The following is a 21,034-nucleotide window of genomic DNA, read 5'->3' on the forward strand; positions in this document are numbered from 1 at the left end:
TCCGGGTCTAAGCACGGGATCACGTCTCTAATTAGCTTCCGTATTTATTTTGCCGCGAAAGCAGCTGTTTTGAGTAATTAACGCCTAGGATTTTCTTCAATGATGAGTGTCAGTACGGGTGTATTTAAGTAGGTGCTTAAATCTCCATTGACTCTGTAGTTTAATCTCAATCAATCGGCAGGGATCACACGGAGAAGGTTGAGAACTTTTAATTTTCATTTGACTAGTTTCAGAACAACTTTGTGTAAATTTAAAATTTATTATAAGACTTTTCCGTTCGAGGACGAGTCAGGAATCATATTCAAGTTTCGTACAACAACCATTGGCAGAATGAAAGCAGCCCTATCTTTCCTCGTAAGTGACATTTTTCTGTTTATTTGTATTTTTTACACCAATTTTGCACATGATTCAATTAAAAATGGAAAATCAATGTGAAGTAGAAATGAAGTTTTCTTCAAGGAAGCTGCACTTCCCTAGAGATATTTTGAAAAGTGAATTATTATTTTTCATACTATTTAATTTTAAATCATCAAGCATGGCTATTTGATTAGAAGAACACATGATTCCATCAAATCCGTCAGATTGAGTTTAATACAATTTCAGGCAGTGATTTATGGACTACTCAAGACATAAAACGTCGAGTTGACTATTTTATATTTATAGATTCTTTCTGGCCTACCATGAAAATTGAAGGAAAAATATCAACGTGAATCAGCAACTTTTGTACCTCCTTCCCATCAATGCTGCTTCCTATATATTTTCGGCGGGGAAATGGCACTGATGAGCGAGCGTAGCTGCATAAATGATGCTAGTTTACATTAAGTTAACAGAGGTGGATCTAGAGTGTGTTGGAGGGGGAGGGGAGGGGGTTGCCTTTTAGAGCCACCGCTAAAGCCGGGCCATACTCACAGTCAACATTTTGAAATTTCTATTTTATGACGTACCGGGAAAAAAACACATTGCATCTAGAGCCCAGACTCTTAAAAACATTGACAAGAAAAAATACTCTCGATTCAATTGGATTTTTGCTTGAATCAAAACGTAATCCGCTTAAATTAAGAGGCTTGGTTCTTGATTTAAGCTAGATTCTGATTGAATCGAGAGTACTTTTTCTGGTCGATGTTTTTAAGAGTCTGGACTCTAGATCCAATGTGTTTTTTTTTTTTTTTTTTTCCAGTGCATTATAATGCCAATTTTTACAGAGAATTTTTATTTCGACATGAGCAAATAATGATTTTGTCCGAGATTAGCAAGAAAATCAAAATTTCAATGAACGTAAGAATATTTCACTGATAGCCTGATCATTTAACAAAATACCTGATTTGACTTGTTGCCTGCTGCAGATCTATCATTTCTTAATGTAGAATTGAAGTTTTTAGGGCCGCTTCATTGCAATTAATGGAAACCACCTTGCAACTATTTTTTTTTCTTTCAGAACTTTTACACGGGATGAAAGACTGCAAAATCGTACTTACTTGGATGAATTTTATTTTTGACTGATTGTCTGAGCGTTTGACAAAATTCCCGATTTGGCTTATTGCCTGGGGTAGATCTATCATTTCTTTGAGGGCCGCTTTATTACAATATATTGAAACCACGTTGCAACTATTTTTTTTAAAAAAAAATTAAATTTTTTTAAAAAATTAATCTGTATAAATCACAATTTTCAGACTTTTTCCCTGATCTGCACTTTGATTTATGGGCTTCCAACCCCCAGAAGAAGACACACTCGATTCATTCAACGTCGACGTGCAACTATTTTTTTAAAAAAAAAAAATAATAATAATTTGTTTAAAAAGTTAATGTGTATAAATTATAATTTTCAGACTTTTTCCCTGATCTGCACTTTGATCTATGGGCTCCCAACCCCAGAAGACGATACACTCGACTCATTCAACGTCGACGACGAGTGTGCGGACGGAGGCAACGAAGCGACAAAAGAGGCTTGTAACGGCAAACTCATCTCCAAAGATGAACTTTCAAGCTCTATCAAGAGTAATCTTAACAAAATTGGCGTCACGGTGAGTAACTTTCTTGGACTTAATCTTAAAATCTGCCCTGTTCAGAGAGAGAGCATGGTGCGTCGGAAAATGGGCTTTCATCGTGCGCCATATTTTAGTTCTATTAAGGTGATTTGTGAAGCTCTCTGGCGTTGTCGAACTGGCATGCGATAGGCGATATGGCATCGATTAGGTCTGAAATCTCGGCAGATTTTGAATTTTTAACCCGAAAAGGACGATAGCCCTACGCATGAGCCTAAAGAATCATTCTAAATCGAAAAAATGGCAAAATTCAGAGAACAGAAAGCAGAATATTGTTTAGAAAATTCTCGCATTCGATACAGTTTTCTATTTCTGTATCAAATGCGAGATTGTTTTCCAAACAGAATTAAAGTGCGATGATTTATCATGATTCCCCTGGTAAAAATTGGCAGTAGAATCTGTGTTCCAAAATACCATAGACTTAAAGCCGGCTGTAAGATTTTCAATAGCTTCTATAGCCGGCTGCACAATTTCTTATAGCCTTTTATAGCCGATGGCGATTGAGCAACAGCTAGGCGATAAAGTGTATGGTACGTGTTACTAATTACGGATGCTAGGACTTAGTGAGTTTTTGGACTACCGCTCTATTTTTGGGCCGTGGTATCTTGATTTATTTTGCGCGGAAAGCTCCGAAATTTTGAAGGATGCCTGCCATTCCTAATATGTTGGAGCGCCTTCAATTTCGTATGATACTGTGCAATACCTCTGGTGTGAAATAGTTGCTTCAAGCGCCGTGGCACGCTGCGGCGCGGCGGGCGGGCAGCCAGCGCGAAAAGTGCCTTAGCGCCTACAAACCTAACAGGGATACTTCACGCATTGCGCCATGCGTGAAGTATCCCAGTTAGGTTTGTAGGCGCTGGTGCGCGCTTATCGCTGGCAGCACGCCGCTCCGCTCTGTGTTATGCTCCAATATAATCTTGCGGCGTCAGCGTTTTTCAACTCATGATTTTGAAATGTTTGCACATCCTGTATAGATTATTCTCATTTTAATTGATGAAAAAAATATGTATTAAAGGAAAATATAATGTGTGTTTTGTGAATATTATGTTGGCTCCGTATCAAACTTAATAATTTCCAAAGCACACGAATATCTACACAACTTCTCATAGCCTTTTATAGCCGAAGGCGATAAAGTGTAAAGCCCGGCGATAGGAACTATAGCCCAGCTGCATACTTTTTTATCGCTTCGTATAGTCCGGCTGTATGATTTGCTCCGCTTTCTACAGCCAGCTATATGATTTTCTATTGTCCTCTTTAGCCGGCTATAAGAATTCCTATGGTATTTTGAAACGCAGCTCCTATCGCCAATTTTTACCAGAGTCACTCAACCTTGCTGTTTCCATTCCCTAACTCTTCCTTTTAATTTTCAGGATTTCGACCCTAGCCATAAGGGAGAAGGTATTAGAGAGACTACAAAAAAATTTCTTAACAAAGCTGGAGATAATTTGAAGAAAATGTTTGATGCGATACTTTAATAAAAATAGCCTTAACTTATGTACATATATATAATTTTTTTAATAAACAAAATATTTGACCGTGCTTTTGATAACTCATTTCTTAAAATTGAAAAATAAAGCCAGAAAATCTATTCTATAGCAGCCTTTTGGTATTTTTGCCACTACTTTGCTGTTTTTCACCCATTTATTTTATAATCTCCTCAGTTTAAACTGTTGGATTCACCAAAACTTAATTCAGAATCTGTGTGCTCCTTGCTTTTGCGTTGAGATTTACGTTGAAATGTCCACGATTCTGTAGGATATTCAACAACTACTTACAGGACAGAGTGCTGTGACAAGAGAATTCCCGAAGAATGTGTGGTCATCTTGCACTATTAGGGCGCTGAAAAAAATAGTGAAGGTGGTCTTATAATGACGTGATACGTATCTCACATTTTAACCAAAACTGTTTTGGGGAGCGATTTTGGTCAATTTAATTAATTTTACGGCCTTTTTCTTTTGGTTGAAGTTTTGCCTGTCCCCTGCACAGATTTTAGCTTCTCTCAACATTAAATCAAAAGGAGCTATATACCTAAATTCCGACATGAGTCCTAGAATACATGGTTGGTTGGTTGGTAGATACGTTTATTTGGTGATTTTAAACATACGTGACAGGGCTCATATTAAAATGTTTGTAGTTCCTTATATTCAAATGCGTCCAAGGGTAAGAGAGAATTCGTCATATTTGTGAAATGGAAAGAAAAATGTGGATGCTAAATTGGTCTCCTCTTATAATAGACCCCTCTCACCTCGCTGCGCTGGAGACATAAAACATCGCTCAGAGCGTCACCGCGCCTTCGCTGTTTAATACATGCAACACGCACATCCGTCGCGTGGTCTAATAATTGCCACACACGTAGCCGCAGCTTTACATGGAAGGTGAAATTCCTCAAAATTTCTTGGAGGACTCACGTACTACATCGAAATTGAAATTTTATTTTACTTCATCGGCTAATATTTTCATCAGTATTTCTTAAAACTAGGCACGACATCATCAAACCGACGTCAATAAAAAAGTAGCTTATTTTGTAACTTTTCTTACAACTTTTAAATGTTAACAGAAGCTGCATTTTAACTCGAGGTCAATATTTACTATCACAGTGCAATTTCAACAATTTTAAATGTATAAATATCTCACTTTCTGGTTAAGTTTCTTAGGTATTGCAATTTGGAGTAACTGAATCTAAATACATTCCAGAAAGGCTATAGGTTAAAATTCAGCTCACCTGTCACGTGAATTCCGAAAATTTTACGAGATTTTACAAATCTATATTAAATTTCGTAATATTGTGCGGGCATGACGGGAACGAAGAAATTTTTTTTGAGGGTGGGGCGGAATGGCATATCATCCAGTGGGTGATCTTGATCACTTTGTCTATCGATTTCAACAACCAGCCTGCTAGTGACCCGCAAAAATTACTTTTTATCTTAGCAGTTTTTTTGACCAAGAACGTCATTTCCGAGTTAATCAAACCTGCCCAGCGGGATATTTATTGAAGTTGATGGGAAAATCTATGGACAAAGAAGCCCAAGGGAAATCCTATCGGTTGAACAGGTAAATGATATAGACTACATTTTGCAATTAAGAACTATAAATATCGGCCCGGTTTAAAAACAACGTATGTGCCATTAGTTTCCCTATGCACATAAGTGTTTTTTCAGATGAGTTCGAATTTATAGCTCCAAATTCCAAAATACAGTCCATATAAGTCTCAGGAGAAAATGATGGACTGACTATAGGGTCTCTCGAGAGCTGCCGTTAGCTGGACCGCGTTGAGCAGAGAGGAGCCGAGCCACATCAGCTGTTGCCAAATTTAATCTTTAGTACATGAAAACGGGTGTGCGGATTTATTTTTTGAAAATTTAGGTAAATTTTCTGCAAAGTGCGAAGCAAATTCCTCGAAATTTCCAAAAAAAATCTGCACCAAGGTTCTCTTGTGATAAATTAAATTTCTCGGTTAAATTTGGCAACAGCTGATGTAGCTTACTCCATTTCTACTAAACGCGCCGTCTAGTTAGTCTATTACTCACCTCCTTCGTCCATTGCAGCCACCCGTTTCCACCGATAGGATCACTCAATTTTCCCTTCGTCTATGGCTATGTCTACAGATTTGTCAAAGCTTTTTCTACAGCTTTGTCTATCGCTTTATCTATCGATTTCAATTATCAGTCCGCCGGATGAAATTTGGTGCATTTTCAGGGTATGGAAAAACCCAAGGACAAGGAGACAGAGACAGAGAAGGTCAAGCAGGAGACAGAGAAGGACAAGCATGAGACGGAGACGGAGAAGGAGAAGGACAAGCCGAAGCTGGAGAGACGTACCCACGGGAAAGACGATAGCAAGAACAAGGACATCGACGAGACGATCCGCGTGCTGAAGGACCTCAAGAACGAGGTGAAGGCGGCCTACATCGGGACCGTGAAGTTGAGCAAGAAGCTGGACGAGCGGATCAAGCCGGAGCAAGCCGAGATGCTGGTCATCTACCTGCGGCAGCTGAAGATCGCCACGGACTACAGCGTCGAGAAGATCGACGACTGCGTCCGGAAGCTCCGCGACGAGAAGAAGGGAGACCGCGAGAGCATGGGCTACTCCAGCGGAGGAGGCGTTTCGGACACCGTCGCACCAGCCCTCGTCAACGTCTTCAACCAGTACGACAGCGTCTACGAGTTCGTGTCCGACTTGCAGTAGGCTACCACGTGAGCTGCAGCGGGCTGATTATTGAGACGTATAGACGAAGCGATAGACGAAGAAGACATAGGGAGTAGGGAGCGATCCTATTGGCTAAAGTGGGTGGTTCCTATGTACTAAGGGAGAAAACTATGAACTTTAGGGCTCCTCGTGGGTCGCCGTCCCCACACTGTTAAAAAAACAAATTGGATCTAGAGTCAAGACTCTTGAGAACAGTGACAAGAAAAAGGACTCTTGATTCAATCAGATTTAAGCTTAAATCAAAAGGAAATCCGCTCAAATTAAGAGGCTTGGTTCTTGATTTAAGCTTAAATCTGATTGAATCAAGAGTATTTTTTCTTGTCGATGTTTTCAAGAGTCTGGACTCTAGATCCAATTTTTTTTTCTAGTGCAGTGAAAGTGAGTCAGCATCGTCAGTATGTAACATAAACTACCCCGAGTCAGACTGATTCAGGCTGATGTCAGACTGATTTCAGCCTGAATCAGTCAGACTCAGGGTACTTTATGAAACATAGCCTGACGTCATGCTGACTCTTTTTTACTAGGGTAGTCTATTACTTACCTCCTTTGTCCATTGCAACTACCTGCTTCCACCTGTAGGATCCCTCCTCATACCGTTTGTCTTCTATGTCTATCTCTTTGTCTATCAATTTCAACAATCGGTCCGCAGGCCCCATATGATTTGCATTCCGATTGAGGGAGAACCATAACCATGGGCGAAACTAGTATGAGGCCGAGGGGGGGGGGGGCGAGTGGATTTTTGGAAATAGGTACATTTTCAAGGCGGTGGAGGGGCGCTTGCCCTCTGAACAGTTTTGAGGTCATTAACTCGAAAGCAGTTAGAAAGAGCCTTTTGAAAGAATTTGTGGATTTTCTTAGTAATTTAAGTTTGATTTTTGTAATTTTGTGTTTTTACTTTTATACCGAATAAAATTTGTTTAGAATAATAAAACTGGTATCGGCTTTTTACTGATGCTTGGAAAATATTTCGTAATGAAAAGCGTACGTTAGAAGTATAAAAATAATTTTTATTTTGTACCAGGAGATCATTGTACTTAGGTTTCGTGCCAGGAACCATCATTAGAAGAACATACCTACAAAGTTTTAGACTTTCATAATACTTAAAAACATAGGACTTTTTCAGTTTTTACAAAAAAGTGGATCACAAATTATTTACAAATATATATCACAAGAATATAAAAATGCTACCGCCTTCCATCATAATAGAGTGGATAGCTTTCAAAAATATATAGCTTATGTTCAAGCGTGCTTAAAGAAAAGGAAATAGAGGATAGATATATTTGTTTTAGGTTAGTCATGAGTCTTGCGAAAAATCATTTTCTAATTTATGGTGGAATTTTGCAAATTCCAAGAGCTAAGCGGGTTGATTATTAAGATTGATAGACAAAGTGATGGATAAAGAAGGCAAAGGGAAAACGGAGCGATCTTATTGGCGCAGGCGTATGGTTGCAATAGACATAGAAAGAATGAAATTCGACGATGAAACTCTCGAATCACGTAACTCGGTTTGTGACGTTGCATACTTCTTGTCATACTTAATTCTTTAAATGGAGAACCGCTCAACGTCAATTCTTAAAAACTCCCGTGATTTCTCTATGCGAAAAAAATTCTAGGAAATTTTCAAGAATTGATCTGATGTTTTGTTCTCCTTAAAAAAAAAATGGGATCGTAGATTTTAAAATACCGTACACGAGATACGTGGTTTGAGAGTTTCACCGTCAAATAGACTAACTGACGGCAACCCACGAGCAGAGGCGGATCCAGCAATTTGGCAACACCGAATTCCTCCATTTAAACCTATGCTAAATAATCGATTCTTGTCAGAGAACCCGGCCCCTCCAAAAATCGATACATTTTCATGGGTTTAAATGGAGGAAATCCGGTGTTTCCAAATTGCTGGATCCGCCAATGCCCACGAGTGAACCTATAGTTAGTCCATTATTTCGATCCCCTTGATCTACAACAACCACTCGTTTTAACCAATAGAATCGCTCCTTTTCCCCTTCGTTCTCTATGTCCCTCGTTTTGTCTATCAATTTCAATAATCAGACTGCTGGAACTTTTGGCGTGTGAGTCAGCTTTCGCGAAAACTTAGGAAGAAGGAATTTGAGACTTGTCGTCCCAGATCACGTTTCGACCTCGGACCCACTGTTCCTGAGACAAGGGCTCTTGGCAGCTTTGGTGGGATGAACTTTGATCTCTGGGGCGAACGTGCGGGTCTACTTCTTCTTGTAGCTGAGCAACGTGTTCTTGATGATGTTGACGCAGTCGTTGAGCTGCTGTTCGTTGATGTTCAACGGGGGTGCAAGTCTGATGATGTCGCCGTGGGTCGGCTTGGCCAAGAGGCCGTTCTCTTTCAACTTCAGACACACATCCCATGCATCGATACCTGTAAGAGGAAGAGGAAAAATTGGTGACATTGCACGAAAAAAAAAAAAAAAAAAAAAATGGAGAAACTGGACTAGTACGGACCAAAAAAAATATCGGGATGAATTGGATCGCGTTGAACAGAAAGGAACCAAGCTACATCAGCTACTGCCAAATTTAACATGAAAATTGTATTTTTTCCGAGAGAACGTTTGTGCGGATTCCTATGAAAATAAGGAATTTGCTTTGTGTCCTGGAGAAAATTCACTGAAATTTGCACAAAAATCCACACGACCGTTTTCATGTAAAAAATTAAATTGCCCGATTAAATTTGGCAATAGCTGATGCGGCTTGGTTCCTTTCTGTTTAACGCGGTCCAATTAGCAATATTGTTACATCATTTGGCCAACAAATGTCAAATTTTAACAACCAGAGAGGTACGCAATTTTCAATGCAAAGACAAATAGCAACGTATTGCAATTTTATTGCAATACGATAGGCCCCTTCAATATGTAGATAGGCAACATACGCAACATTTCAATGCGGTGAAAATGATATTGCTGTGTGAAGGACCACTGGAACAAAATTGCGAGAACAGGCACCCTCTTTGCCATGAAATTGTAACATTTTTACGACATTTCGTCATTGAATGCCGATTTTGACAATCAGTGAGATGAGCTCTGCGCGATTTGCAATGTAGAGAAAAACTTTGAACTCTAAACAGTTGCGAAATTACAACGTATTTCAATTTCATTGCAATGCATTTCAGCGAGGGGCGCCCCTTCAATAAGTAGATAGGCAACACACAAAACACTCCGATGAGGTAGCAATAATTGGACCGCATTTAGCATAATGGAACCAATTCCATATCAGCCATTGCCAAATTCAACTGGACAGTTTCATTTTTCACAAGAGAAGGTTCGTGCAGATTCCTTTGAAAATTCAAAGGAATTTGCTTCGTACTAAGCAGAAAATTCACTGAGATTTGTAGACAATGAGATTTGCTTTTATGTAAAAAATTAAATTGCTCAGTTAAATTTGACAACAGCTGATGTGGATTGGTTCTTTTCTGCTTAACGCGGTCCAATTTCACCATGCAATTGCAATTTATCGGAATCTTGGGTGGTGGGAGCCAGTGGCGAGGCGGAGGAATGATCGATTATCGATATTTCCCCATTTGAGCTGTGGTAAAGAATCGATTATTAGGGTGTTCGCTGCGAACATCCTAATAATCGATCTTTTTCCATAGGTTTAAATGGTAAATCAATCGATATATCGCAGAGCACGCCACGCCACTGGTGGGCGCTTGTACTTACTTTCATGAATGACGATGGCGTTCATCAAGCCTTTGCCCCTAACGGTGACGACCAAGTCCTTGGGGATGGTGTTCAAGCCGGCCCTGAGGACTTGTCCCATTTTCTCGGCGTTTTCGGCCAACTTCTCCGAGAGCAGGACGTCGATGGCCGCCATGCCTACCCTGCAGGCCAGAGGGTTCCCGCCGTAGGTCGAACCGTGCTCCCCAGGCTGGATGCACAACATCACGTCGTCGTTCGCCAACACGGCTGAGACCTAAAAAAAAGCGCGGGAAACCGCGTTAGTTCGTCCGCTTACATCATGCCTACATCTATGCTACATCTATGCCTATGGAACGGAAGATGACGCCACAGAGTGAATCTATACAGTTCTTTATAAGGCCAAAATGGACAAAATTACAAAATTTGAATCGGCTAACGTAAATCTAAAGATAGTTATCGTGAACGAAAGAATTGACGGCACAGGTTGGATGACTATTATAAGTGGGATGGAACGGAAGATGACGTCACAGAGCGAAAATTTTGGGTTTTCTCCCAATAATGTCCCATACCAGTGGAAAATTGTAAGACAAATACTGTGAACCCACAATCAGCTTATTATTTTATCATTAAAAACAATGTGAATTTCTATTTTATTAAAACTTTTAAAAACTTTTGAAACATTTTTTAAAGAAAAACGACGACGATTTTTTAACAATTTACGTGCACGTGAGTGCTTTTTATGAAAAAAAAAAAATTTAAAAAAAGCACAATCTCAGCACAATTCACAATCAGCTCAATATATTTTATCATTAAAAGCAATTTAAACTTCTGTTTTATTAAAACTTTTACTAGAAGAAGAAAAACTACGATGATTTTTTAACGATTGACGTGCACGTGAGTGCTTTTTTTTTTTTTTTTTTTTTTTTAAAAAAAAAAATTTAAAAGTGTTAAGAAAGGTTAGTATGCGGGTTCCTTGTAGTTTAATTCATTTATAACTTTATTAATTGATATATTCAATATAATTTTTCCACACATATTAACAAAACAACGTTGGAAAAAAATCAAACAGAACGATGAGCATTTGAATTTCAGTTAATACCTAACCATTGTAAATTAGACTATAAATTATGTAATAAGGACCTAGTTTTTCTGACTCGTTCACGAAAGCACCAATCTACTCAAAGAAACTGATGATACCCACGATATTTGAGAAAATGAGTCATAAATAGTGGCCCCTCACTGCAAAATTTAGTCCACTTCTTTCCTCGAAACGTTCCGAGTGAAATCAGACCTCCAGCGGTTTCAATTTTTTTCAGTTTAGAACGGCCGTCACGGCGGATTGGATGACGGTTTTTTGCGTAGTGACTAAAATCATAAATTCACTTGTGGGCTTCTTTTTCTTACTCTTTCTGATAAAGAATGAGGAGGGGGGGGCAACCGGGGCTCCCTTGTCTCACTCGAGGAGCAGATGAATGAGCAGACCTTGGATTAGTATAATTAAGTAACCAGTTGCACCTGCCGATCTATTTCGGGACTCTCAGCAGTCCCGCATGCGTGCATCTGCCGTTTGAATGACTTACTCAGATGACCCCTGTGAGTATATCGCAGTGAAAGTTGGAAATACATACCATAGATCGATTTGCGACATTAGTGCAGATTTCTTGTGATGAATTTCTTTGTAAATCATTTCGATTTGTTGATTGATCGATCGAAGTTTTTGATAATCTTAAATCATGTAGGTATGCTGAACATTTTCGATAATAATGCAGCCGATTTCGGCACAATTGGGCTCAGGGCCGGATTAAGGGGGTGGCCACATGGGCCGCGGCCCATGGCGGCAAATTTAGGGGGCAGCAAATTTATTTTTTTTAAATTTAGGTATAAAAAAAAATCGGATTCAGAACAAAAAATGATCAATGACGAAAGGGGACAAAATCTCTCTTTACTGAGAGTATAGTAATTTCTAATTTTGTCGTTTTTCGGTGATACAAGAGACAGCATTTTTAATTAGTCGAGTTAAGATAGGAACTAAACACGCAATTTGGCCAGGAGCTCAGCGCAGGGAGGAATGATGACGAGAACTTGAGATGAAAAGGACAAGCCCTCGACGCGGCGCAGCGGTCGGCATGTAACACATATTAGCGCCTACAAGACTGCATGAATACTTCACCCATTGCGTAAACGCAGTGCGGTCAGGAGCGGTTAGCGTGAAACGCATAGCGCCTACAAGACTGCATGAATACTTCAAGCATTGCGCCAAGTGCAGTGCGCTCAGCGCGGCGCAGCGGCGGAAGTTAAATTTATTAAACCACATTTATGTTTGTTGTTCCATAATTTTTTGGTTCATTTCTTATAAATGGAGGACCTTGTCCACACAGAGATAGGTTTACGGAACTTAATTTTCGCGCAAAGTTCCGTGAAATTTTGTTAGTAGTGTCGACAGGGCTTTCGCAAAAAATGTATCCAACACGAGTAGGTAAACGCGTCTTAAGCACCCCTCTCCCTCCGGCACGTTCACTTGATGGTTTTTATTGATGTTTCAAAACGAATGAGAAGTCGGCGGCAAAATACAGGCGGCCCATGGGCGGCAAGTAGGTAAATCCGGCCCTGATTGGGCTCTTGCATGTGTGAGAGATTTGCGTAAAATTTCGCGAGAATAACGATGGTGCCACTAGTTTTCTCCGAAATCAACTCTAAAACTCGAAAAAAGTCTTCCAAGTTGGGGCCGTAATGGAGGGGATATCCCACGCTACCCTAAGAGTCCACCTCTATATCAAGACAAACTCTCTGTGCAAAAATAGAGAGCAAATAAATTACCAGGGTTGCCATGTTTTCAGTTTTGGAGTCCCCTAACGAAAAGGCAACCTGCTAATGTATTTGCGCCCTATCTTCGCAGAGAGAGTTTGTCTTGATTTGGAGGTGATTCTCGGGGTAGCGTGGAATATCCACTTCATTACGGCCCTAACTTTGAGAGCTTGTTTGGAGCTTTGGAGTTGGTCTCAGAAAAAACCAGTGGCACCATCGTGTTTCTCGCGAAATTTTCGAAGGAAGTAGCATTTAAATTGCAAATTCTTGACAAGCAAGAACTCCACTCCTTAGTTCAAACCCAGAAAGTATATAAAAGGACCACGAAGTTTTCAGTCATCAACATTATATAAATGGTGACGTCATAATTGATAATTTGAGAAGACTCACCGGATAGATCCCTCCTGACAGGGCTTTCCCGAGGATGAGGATATCTGGACGGACATTCTCGTGGTCGACGGCCAAAAGTTTTCCCGTCCTGCAAAGCCCCGTCTGAACTTCATCGGCTATCCATAGAACGTTGTGCTTGTCGCAGAGTTCGCGCACAGACTTGAGGTAACCCGCGTCGGGCACCACGACACCGGCTTCACCTTGAATCGGCTCAACCATGAAGGCACATGTCGTCGGATCCCTGAGCTTTTCCTATCAGAAGAAAAGGCTTGATATTAGAAACGAACACGTTATGTAGGGGCGAACCTACTTCTTTGGGAGGAGGCAAAATGAGGATCGGGAGGTTTCTTTCTGATGAAAGGAGGGAAGGTTCAAGGCTAGGGGGCTCTGAACCCTTTTTGAAAACTGAATACAAAGACTGTCGAAGACATTTTTCGTTCAATGAATTTGTTTCAGAGCTAGACATACTTTTCGGTGCAAGCGCGACTCCAATTCCTTAAATAAAAAATGTTTAAGCAACTTCCAGGATCGGATTGACGATTTCACCGTCCGAGTCTGCACTGTCGTGCTAAGGAAAAACGCCGTATGAACATTTGAGAGTTGCCACATTTCCTCCAAAAGTTTTTATTTTTAATTAATAATTTCGTTTAAACATTTCATAAAATTTAGATCTGATTGGAAATAAAATTCGGGAAAAATTGCTGAAGGGAAAATATTGACAGATTTCTCTGCAAATTCGTATTTTATCAAAAGAAATTTGGCAACGTTTAAAGGCTGATACGGCGTTCTTCCTTAGCACCGCAGTGCAGCTAAATAGGCTTTTGATAAGCTTGTCGAATGTAATTGACGATTGATATTTAATGAGACAATAATAATGAGATATTGTATGTAATTGAATGAGGTATATAATATTATGTTTATCGATGAGAATTTGATAACTCTCGATTCCCCAGTAGCAGTAATCGCAATTTGATCGACGTAGATTTATTGCAATTTTATCGCAAAAGAAATTGAGATTAATTGCGATTTCGTCGCATAAATTTTCAATAAAATTGCGGTTTTGTCGACGGCGATCTATCGCGATATTATCAAATAAAAAATCGTGATAAATTGAGATAAAATGTCGATTTTATGGGACGCGGTTTTAAAGAGATAAAGTCGTGACAAGATTGAAGATAATCGTTCAGATGTTGATAATCCTAGCGATTTTATCGCCAAAAAATCTTCAAAAAAATTGCAACTTAATTACAAAATATCGCGATTTTTCCGTTAAAAAATGCTACTTGGGTTTCCCGGTTAAGCAATAGACAGGCTATAACTATTCTTTTTCTCTCGACGAATATATCTACAAGACAGAAAATATGAGGAGATTGTAACCGTGGAATATCACTTACTTCCAGCGCTTCTAAATTATTGTAAGGAACTATGTTGTAGCCGGGCATGTAAGGCCCAAAGCCCGCGTAGCTAGAGGGGTCAGTGGAGCTTGAAATAGCCGCCAACGTGCGGCCCCAGAAGTTTCCTTCGGCGAAGATTATCTTTGCTTGATTTTCCGGGATTTTTTTCTTCAAGTACCCCCACTTCCGGGCCAGTTTGCAGGCAGTTTCACCACCCTCCACACCTGTAAAAACACAAGTTCTAATAAGTAGCGGAATAAGTTGTTTAAGTTAGGGGCCGTCCCTAAATTACGTAACGCACTTTTTCGGCATTTTTGATTGTATAACCGAATGGTTCTTGATCTCTAAGGGAAATGCCGACAGTTTTTCCGACCCGATAAAGACACACCTAGAGAAATTAAATGATGCGATTGGACCAATCACACGTCTCCCTTTCAGTTTAATTATATCTGGCACTGTCGACTGAGAGAAAATTTAAAAAAATGCTTGATTTCAATTGGTTTGAATGTATCTATAGCTTATTCTTTGCTGAATTCGACAGAAAACGACACAAATACTCGATAAACATTGAACCTGGCTCATGTGCCTTGTTCTTTTGAAAAGTGCAAAAATAATGCGAATCTAACTTGTGCGGCGATTCAAAATCTCCGCTTCATCAAAGTAAAAGAAACCAGGATTGTTACTAAAAATTGCAACAGAATATTTTAATCAAAAGCAGGAAAGTTTTCAAGAAAAGACGTTTCGTACTTTTCTATTCAGGAAATACATTCCCTGGTAAAAATTGGCAGTAGAATCTGTGTTCCAAAATACCATAGACCTACAGCCGGCTGAAATATTTCCAATAGCTTCTATAGCCGGCTACACAATTTCTTATAGCCTTTTATAGCCGATGGCGATAAAGTGTATGCTAAACGTTACAAATTACGGATGCTTGGACTTGGTGAGTTTTTGGACTACTGCTCTCTTTTTGGGCCGTAGTATCTTGATTTATTTTGCGAGGAAAGCTCCGTACTTTCGATGGATGCCTGCCATTCCTAATATATTAGAGCGCCTTCAGTTTCGTATGATACTGTGCAATACCTCTGGTGTGAAATAGTTGCTTCAAGCGCCGTGGCGTGGCACGCTGCGGCGCGGCAGGCGGGCAGCCAGCGCGAAACGCGCATTGGCGCCTACAAACCTAACAGGTATACTTCACGCGTTGCGCAATGCGTGAAGTATCCCTGTTAGGTTTGTAGGCGCCAGTGCGTCGCCGCTCCGCTTTGTGTTAGGCTCTAATATTTAATCTGGCGGAGTCAGCGTTATTCAACTCATGATTTTGAAATGTTTGCACATCCTGTATGGATTATTCTCGTTTTAATTGATGAAAAAAAAATATGTATTAAAGGAAAATATAATGTGTGTTTTGTAAATATTAAGGTGGTTCCGTATCAAACTTAATGATTTCCAAAGCACACGAATTTCTACACAATTTCTTATAGCCTTTTATAATCGATGGCGAAAAAGCAACAGCCAGGCGATAAAGTGTAAAGCCCGGCGATAGGAACTATAGCCGGCTGCATAATTTTTTATCGCTTCGTATAGCCCGGCCGTATGATTTTCTCCGCATTCTACAGCCAGCTATATGATTTTCTGTAGCCTTCTTTAGCCGGCTAGAAGAATTCCTATGGTATTTTGAAACGCAGCTCTTATCGCCAATTTTCACCATGGTTAAGATAGCAGGAATTCTAGAGTGTCGCAAACAGAGTTTTGCAGTTTCACTGACTATTTGTACCTATTGTTTTAATGTCAAACAACTCGAAACTTTCCCAATATATAATCACACCTCTTACCGGTATTCATAGGAAGTAGTTTGTCATAACCGAAGATTTTCGTCATGTATTCTTCATATTCTCCTAAGACATTGTTGTAGAAAGCTCGTGACGTCAGGGCAAGGGTTTTTGCCTGTTCCGCGAGGGCCTCTAGAATCTTCGGGTGTGAGTGTCCTTGGTTCACGGCTGAGTAAGCACTCAAAAAGTCATAGTATTTTTTTCCTTCGACATCCCACATGTAGACACCTGGAAATGAGATGTTGTATGAATAACAATTTGTAAAAATTTAGCTGTAAAGCACTCATGGTGTAGAGTAAAGAGGGAGAATACAGTCGTCACGATCCACGAGGGCCACATTATTACGGCATCGATTTTTTTCGGGCTAGATCAAAAATACGATTTCTTCTCTTAGAAGTTTTGAATACAATTTTATGAGTTTTTTTTTTTGAAACTTGGTGTTTAGGTAAACGAACGCGATCGATAGAGATGTATACTTTCGAAAGAGAAATGCATGAAATTATCAGAAAAAGGGTATTCCGCTGTCAAAATATTCATCAAAATTCAAAACTTATTTCAAAAGTTAGAAAGTAGAAAATCCTCATCTTGTCTAGGACTATGTCTCATCTCCTTTGCCTACTGCGGTTCAAAACTGGGAACGGAGAGGCTACCACAAATGTCTGAAAGGGTTTCTTGTTGGTGGTAAGAAGATTGCAGTGGCAATTTTTTTTCTACACGGGCACTCTGTTATTTGAGTTCTACTGCTGACATCTCCCGTACATCTCTGAAGCATTAAAGAGGATGGGAGTGCCTTCAAGTTTTGAACATGCAACACGCACATCCGTGGAACACGAATAGTTGCATCAAGGCGCTAGAGCCAACTCACAATCAGCGTAGTCTACGGCACCTTGATGCAACTATTCGTGTTCCACGGATGTGCGCGTGTCGCATGTTCACAAATTGAAGGCACTTCCGCCATCTGTAACTCTTCAGAGATGTGCGGGAGTTGTCAGTTGTGGCACCCGAATAATAGAATGTCATTGTGGGAAAAGTATTGCCACCTAAATCCTCTTACCTGCACCAAAAAAGTCCTGCTCTCTAATTGGTCGACAAATTTCAGATTTTTACCGTAGCCCCTCTTCCTCTGCTCTCAGTTTTGGACTGAGGTAAGCAAAGGCGATTGCGACACAGTCTTAGACAAGATATGGATTTTCTAATTTCCAAATTTTGAAATAAGCTGTAAACAAACTTAGATGGGTATTTTGGCCTAGGAGTATTCTTAAAGCGAATTCCATTCTAAGTTCCGAGCTTCCGTGGGAAGTTCTAATTTGGTAGAACTAAGGATGTACTTAGCATATCAACAGTGAAACACTGCAAGACCACGTATCTCGTTTGCGGTGTTTGGAAATCTCCGCTCCCATTTTTTGTTCCGTTTCTTTGGTTGTTTTTTTCTTTTTTTTTTTTTTTTTTTGAAGTAGAACAAAATCAATATCGTTCCTTGTAGTTTTCACCGAGATTTCTTTGCACACAAAACAAAAATCACGGAAGTTTTCAAGAATTGACGTTGAGTAGTTTTCCACTTGAATAATGAGGTATGTCAGGAAGTTCGGTCTGCTACGTCGCAAACCGAGATACACGGCACGGCAGTCTCACCGTCAACATTACACATATTATCAGTAAACTGCAAATTTATGACACCCAATGTAGTTTCTCATGCTTTCGAGAAGAATTTTAAAGACTCAATGGAAACTTTACAATATTAGACCTTGCATTTTTCCGCGTCTATCCTCTGCTCCATAAATACTGATAAAATTGATCTGGTAATGTATGAGAGGAAATTAGGAAATAATTTTATCTGGAGATTGAGGCCTTCGATATGAATTCATAGTAAAGTGTAAACAGTGAATAAAAAGTAAGTCAGTGTGTAAATAAATAAAAAGAAAAAAACAACTCATGTAACGCGATAAATTGAAGGTATTCCACTGAAAACAATCTTAGCTTATTCGATTACATCTTACAGTGCACGCATCAAAATAAAACGATCGCACACTGGGAAGCTTGCGGGAAAAGATGGTTTATTTTTCAGCAGACCCGTCTTGTTATGATGAGGCAGTTGTATCAGTGTGATAAGTGATGAACACTAGACCATAAGACCCGAGTTCCGAGTGATAAAAGTAAGGAATGAAATCTGCTTCGCGAGAGTCGAGTTCACTCCTCAAATAGAGTAGATTCCATTCCTCATTCCTATCATTCAGGGTAGCATATTCCAGGGTGCGATCTAAAATTCCGACACCATCTCTATAAACCTTGGAGTTTTTGCCTCTTTTCAGAGTGGTCCTCTTAAAATCTTCGGGGCTCTAAAAGGTTGTTTCTTTTATACCTGGAGGCACTCACAAAATTTCAAGTCTCCATCTCAATTTTTACAAAAGTTACATAGGGTCAATTGAAGATATTTGAAAAGAACTGATTTCTCCAGTGTGAAAAGAAGGCAAATGGTTTTTGCTTTTTGGTGTTTCTTGGTGCGTCTTGCATACCCCCATCCCCTGCAAATATGTTTCAAATTGTTCACAACTTCGCGAAATTTCATGACATATTCCATGGAAATGTCCAATCTTTCCTTATTCATTTCACTTCACTGGAAAAAAAAACACATTGGAGCTAGAGTCCGACTCTTGAAAACATGACAGAAAAAGATACTTGATTCAATCGGATTTTTGATTGAATCAAAACGAAATCCGCTACATTAAGAGGCTTGGTTCTTGATTTTAGCTAGATTCTGATTGAATCAAGACGTGCAATTGTTTCATATTTCGATGCTTGTTAAGAGTCATGGAACTCCAGATACAATGTTTTTTTTTCCAGTGTTGTGCAACCCTGCCCCCTCCCTCCTCCCCTCCAAGTTTGAAGTGTATGGATCCGCCGACGTCACAGCAAAGTAAGAAACTACCCTCTGTGCGCTGATCGGCGAGACATGAAGCGCAATCGGTTGTCCCACGAGTGGTTGTTGAATTCGGGCGAATTGTTGACGCGGATAACAAGTGGCGCGAGTTGTACGGAGCGATTAGTCCCACTCGACGAGCGGCACTCGGAGGCACTCGAGAGTGGCACTCGAGCCGCGCTCCTCTCACGGTTCACGCTCCCGGTTCCGGACCAGTGCCGGATCGGTGCCGGATCAGTGCCGGATCGCAGCCACATCCAAGCATGATCCTCTCAAACGCATCCTCTCCAAACTCGAGTACTTGCCCTCGCGCACCCATTGGCTTACTAGCGCCGGCTAATCGCGTCCACCGGCCCCACTTTCGCCCAATGTTGTCTCGGAATTCCAGTCGCAATGCAAAATTTCATTAAAAGAGGCCGAAAGAGTGGGGTATCGACAAAGGCCGTTTTTGGACATTTTTCATCGGCGGATCCAGTAGGGGCGTAGGGGGCGTCGCGCGCACCCTGTTCGTCAGACAAAAAGGAGGAAGACAAAGGAAGAAAGAGAGAAGGAAGGAAGGAACGTGGAGAGAAGAAGGAAGGACGCTTATGTTTGGTGATTATTAATGGCAAAATTGACTCAAATTGCATATTAGATGCTTTAAAATTTCGAAAATTTTCGGAGGGAGCCCCCCCCCCCCCATTCGAAGTGTCTGGATTTGCCTATGAACTTAGTTAAGACACGTCTCAAGGAAGGTGGAAAACGGTCCAAGTTGAAAAAATGCATGAGCTCAAGCTGAACTTAAATAATTTTGTCACGCCAAAAAATGTATAGTTGTAACCATTATTTTCCACCTCCTTTGTATTCCATTGTCTCATGAAAATGTGCAAAAAGCTGTGAGTCACCTGTCTCTTCTTTGAGAAACACTGCCCGTCTCTATTCGAGATCCAGCAGGACCGGATTAAGGATTTGTTTTCTCATTTACGGAATATATTTACTCCAATATTTTACGGAATGTATCAGGATTTGGTCAATGCCGGGTCTGATACTGGCCCTCAACATGGGTCTGAAGGCAGATTTTGTCGAAAAATACAGGTTTTGCGAGTTTGCGGTTGAATGTAAAAATCCACATTTTTCGCCAAAATCGGCCCTCAGACTCTTATTTTCGGCTTTGGATTAGAAGGCCGAATGGACGAATTTTCGCTATTCGAAAATTCGTAATTTTTATGCTCAACTTCAACTTTCATGCTGGGCTCAAAAGTAACAGTTGATGTGCCTTGGATTGATTTTTTGGATGGAATTACACTCTCCGATTAAAAATTTTATGGAATTTTATCGAATGAAAAAAATGTATCGATAAAAGTCAAAATCAGCCTCTTCCAGAATCCCAAGATTTTTCGATATTTTACGGTTGACGACGTGTATTTCTCAGAAATAATTGAGTTTTGGCGGTCGATACTCTTATTTTCCGGCTTTGTTACGGAGGCCCAACTCGGGGGTCCGAAGGCCGAAATCGACAAAAATTCGCATTTTTTCCATGTTCCACTTCAGATTTCAGGCTGGGCACAAAAGTGATGGTTGATGTGCTTTAGATACGTGTTGGGGACCACTTGAGATGTAAGGATATGTAAATATGGTCGACTGTTACCTTTAGGTCCAGTATGAAAGCCGAAATGGAGCATTGAAAGAATACGAATTCGGCCTTCGAACCCAAGAGGCATCGAGGTCAAAGGAGCCAAGATGTCGAAAAATGTGAGTGCCGCCAAATTCCAAAAAGTTATGAAAAAATGCGTCATCAATTGCAAAAATCGAA

General features: G+C 40.2%; 2 protein-coding genes across 3 annotated transcripts in view; one reads left to right on the plus strand and one right to left on the minus strand.

Annotated features, from left to right (window-relative positions):
- On the plus strand, positions 1 to 8,030 carry LOC109037632 (uncharacterized). Its single transcript, XM_072297509.1, has 3 exons — positions 1 to 354; positions 1,827 to 2,021; positions 3,413 to 8,030. Exon 3 carries the CDS (start codon positions 5,742 to 5,744, stop codon positions 6,225 to 6,227), a length of 486 nt encoding a protein of 161 aa, XP_072153610.1. The 5' UTR covers positions 1 to 354; positions 1,827 to 2,021; positions 3,413 to 5,741; the 3' UTR covers positions 6,228 to 8,030.
- Oat (Ornithine aminotransferase precursor) overlaps positions 7,235 to 21,034 on the minus strand; it is a 24,350-nt gene continuing 10,550 nt past the window's right edge. For both annotated transcript variants that reach the window (XM_072297507.1, XM_072297508.1), the window contains exons 3-7: positions 16,329 to 16,553; positions 14,500 to 14,723; positions 13,106 to 13,357; positions 9,932 to 10,184; positions 7,235 to 8,637 (exon numbers count right to left, since the gene is read on the minus strand). In XM_072297507.1, the coding sequence (XP_072153608.1) occupies positions 8,468 to 8,637; positions 9,932 to 10,184; positions 13,106 to 13,357; positions 14,500 to 14,723; positions 16,329 to 16,553 (1,124 nt within the window). In that variant the 3' untranslated portion in view covers positions 7,235 to 8,467. The remainder of the gene's footprint in view (positions 8,638 to 9,931; positions 10,185 to 13,105; positions 13,358 to 14,499; positions 14,724 to 16,328; positions 16,554 to 21,034) is intronic.

This window comes from Bemisia tabaci, chromosome 2 (assembly GCF_918797505.1).
Source record: "Bemisia tabaci chromosome 2, PGI_BMITA_v3".
Classification (NCBI taxonomy): Eukaryota; Metazoa; Arthropoda; class Insecta; order Hemiptera; family Aleyrodidae; genus Bemisia; species Bemisia tabaci.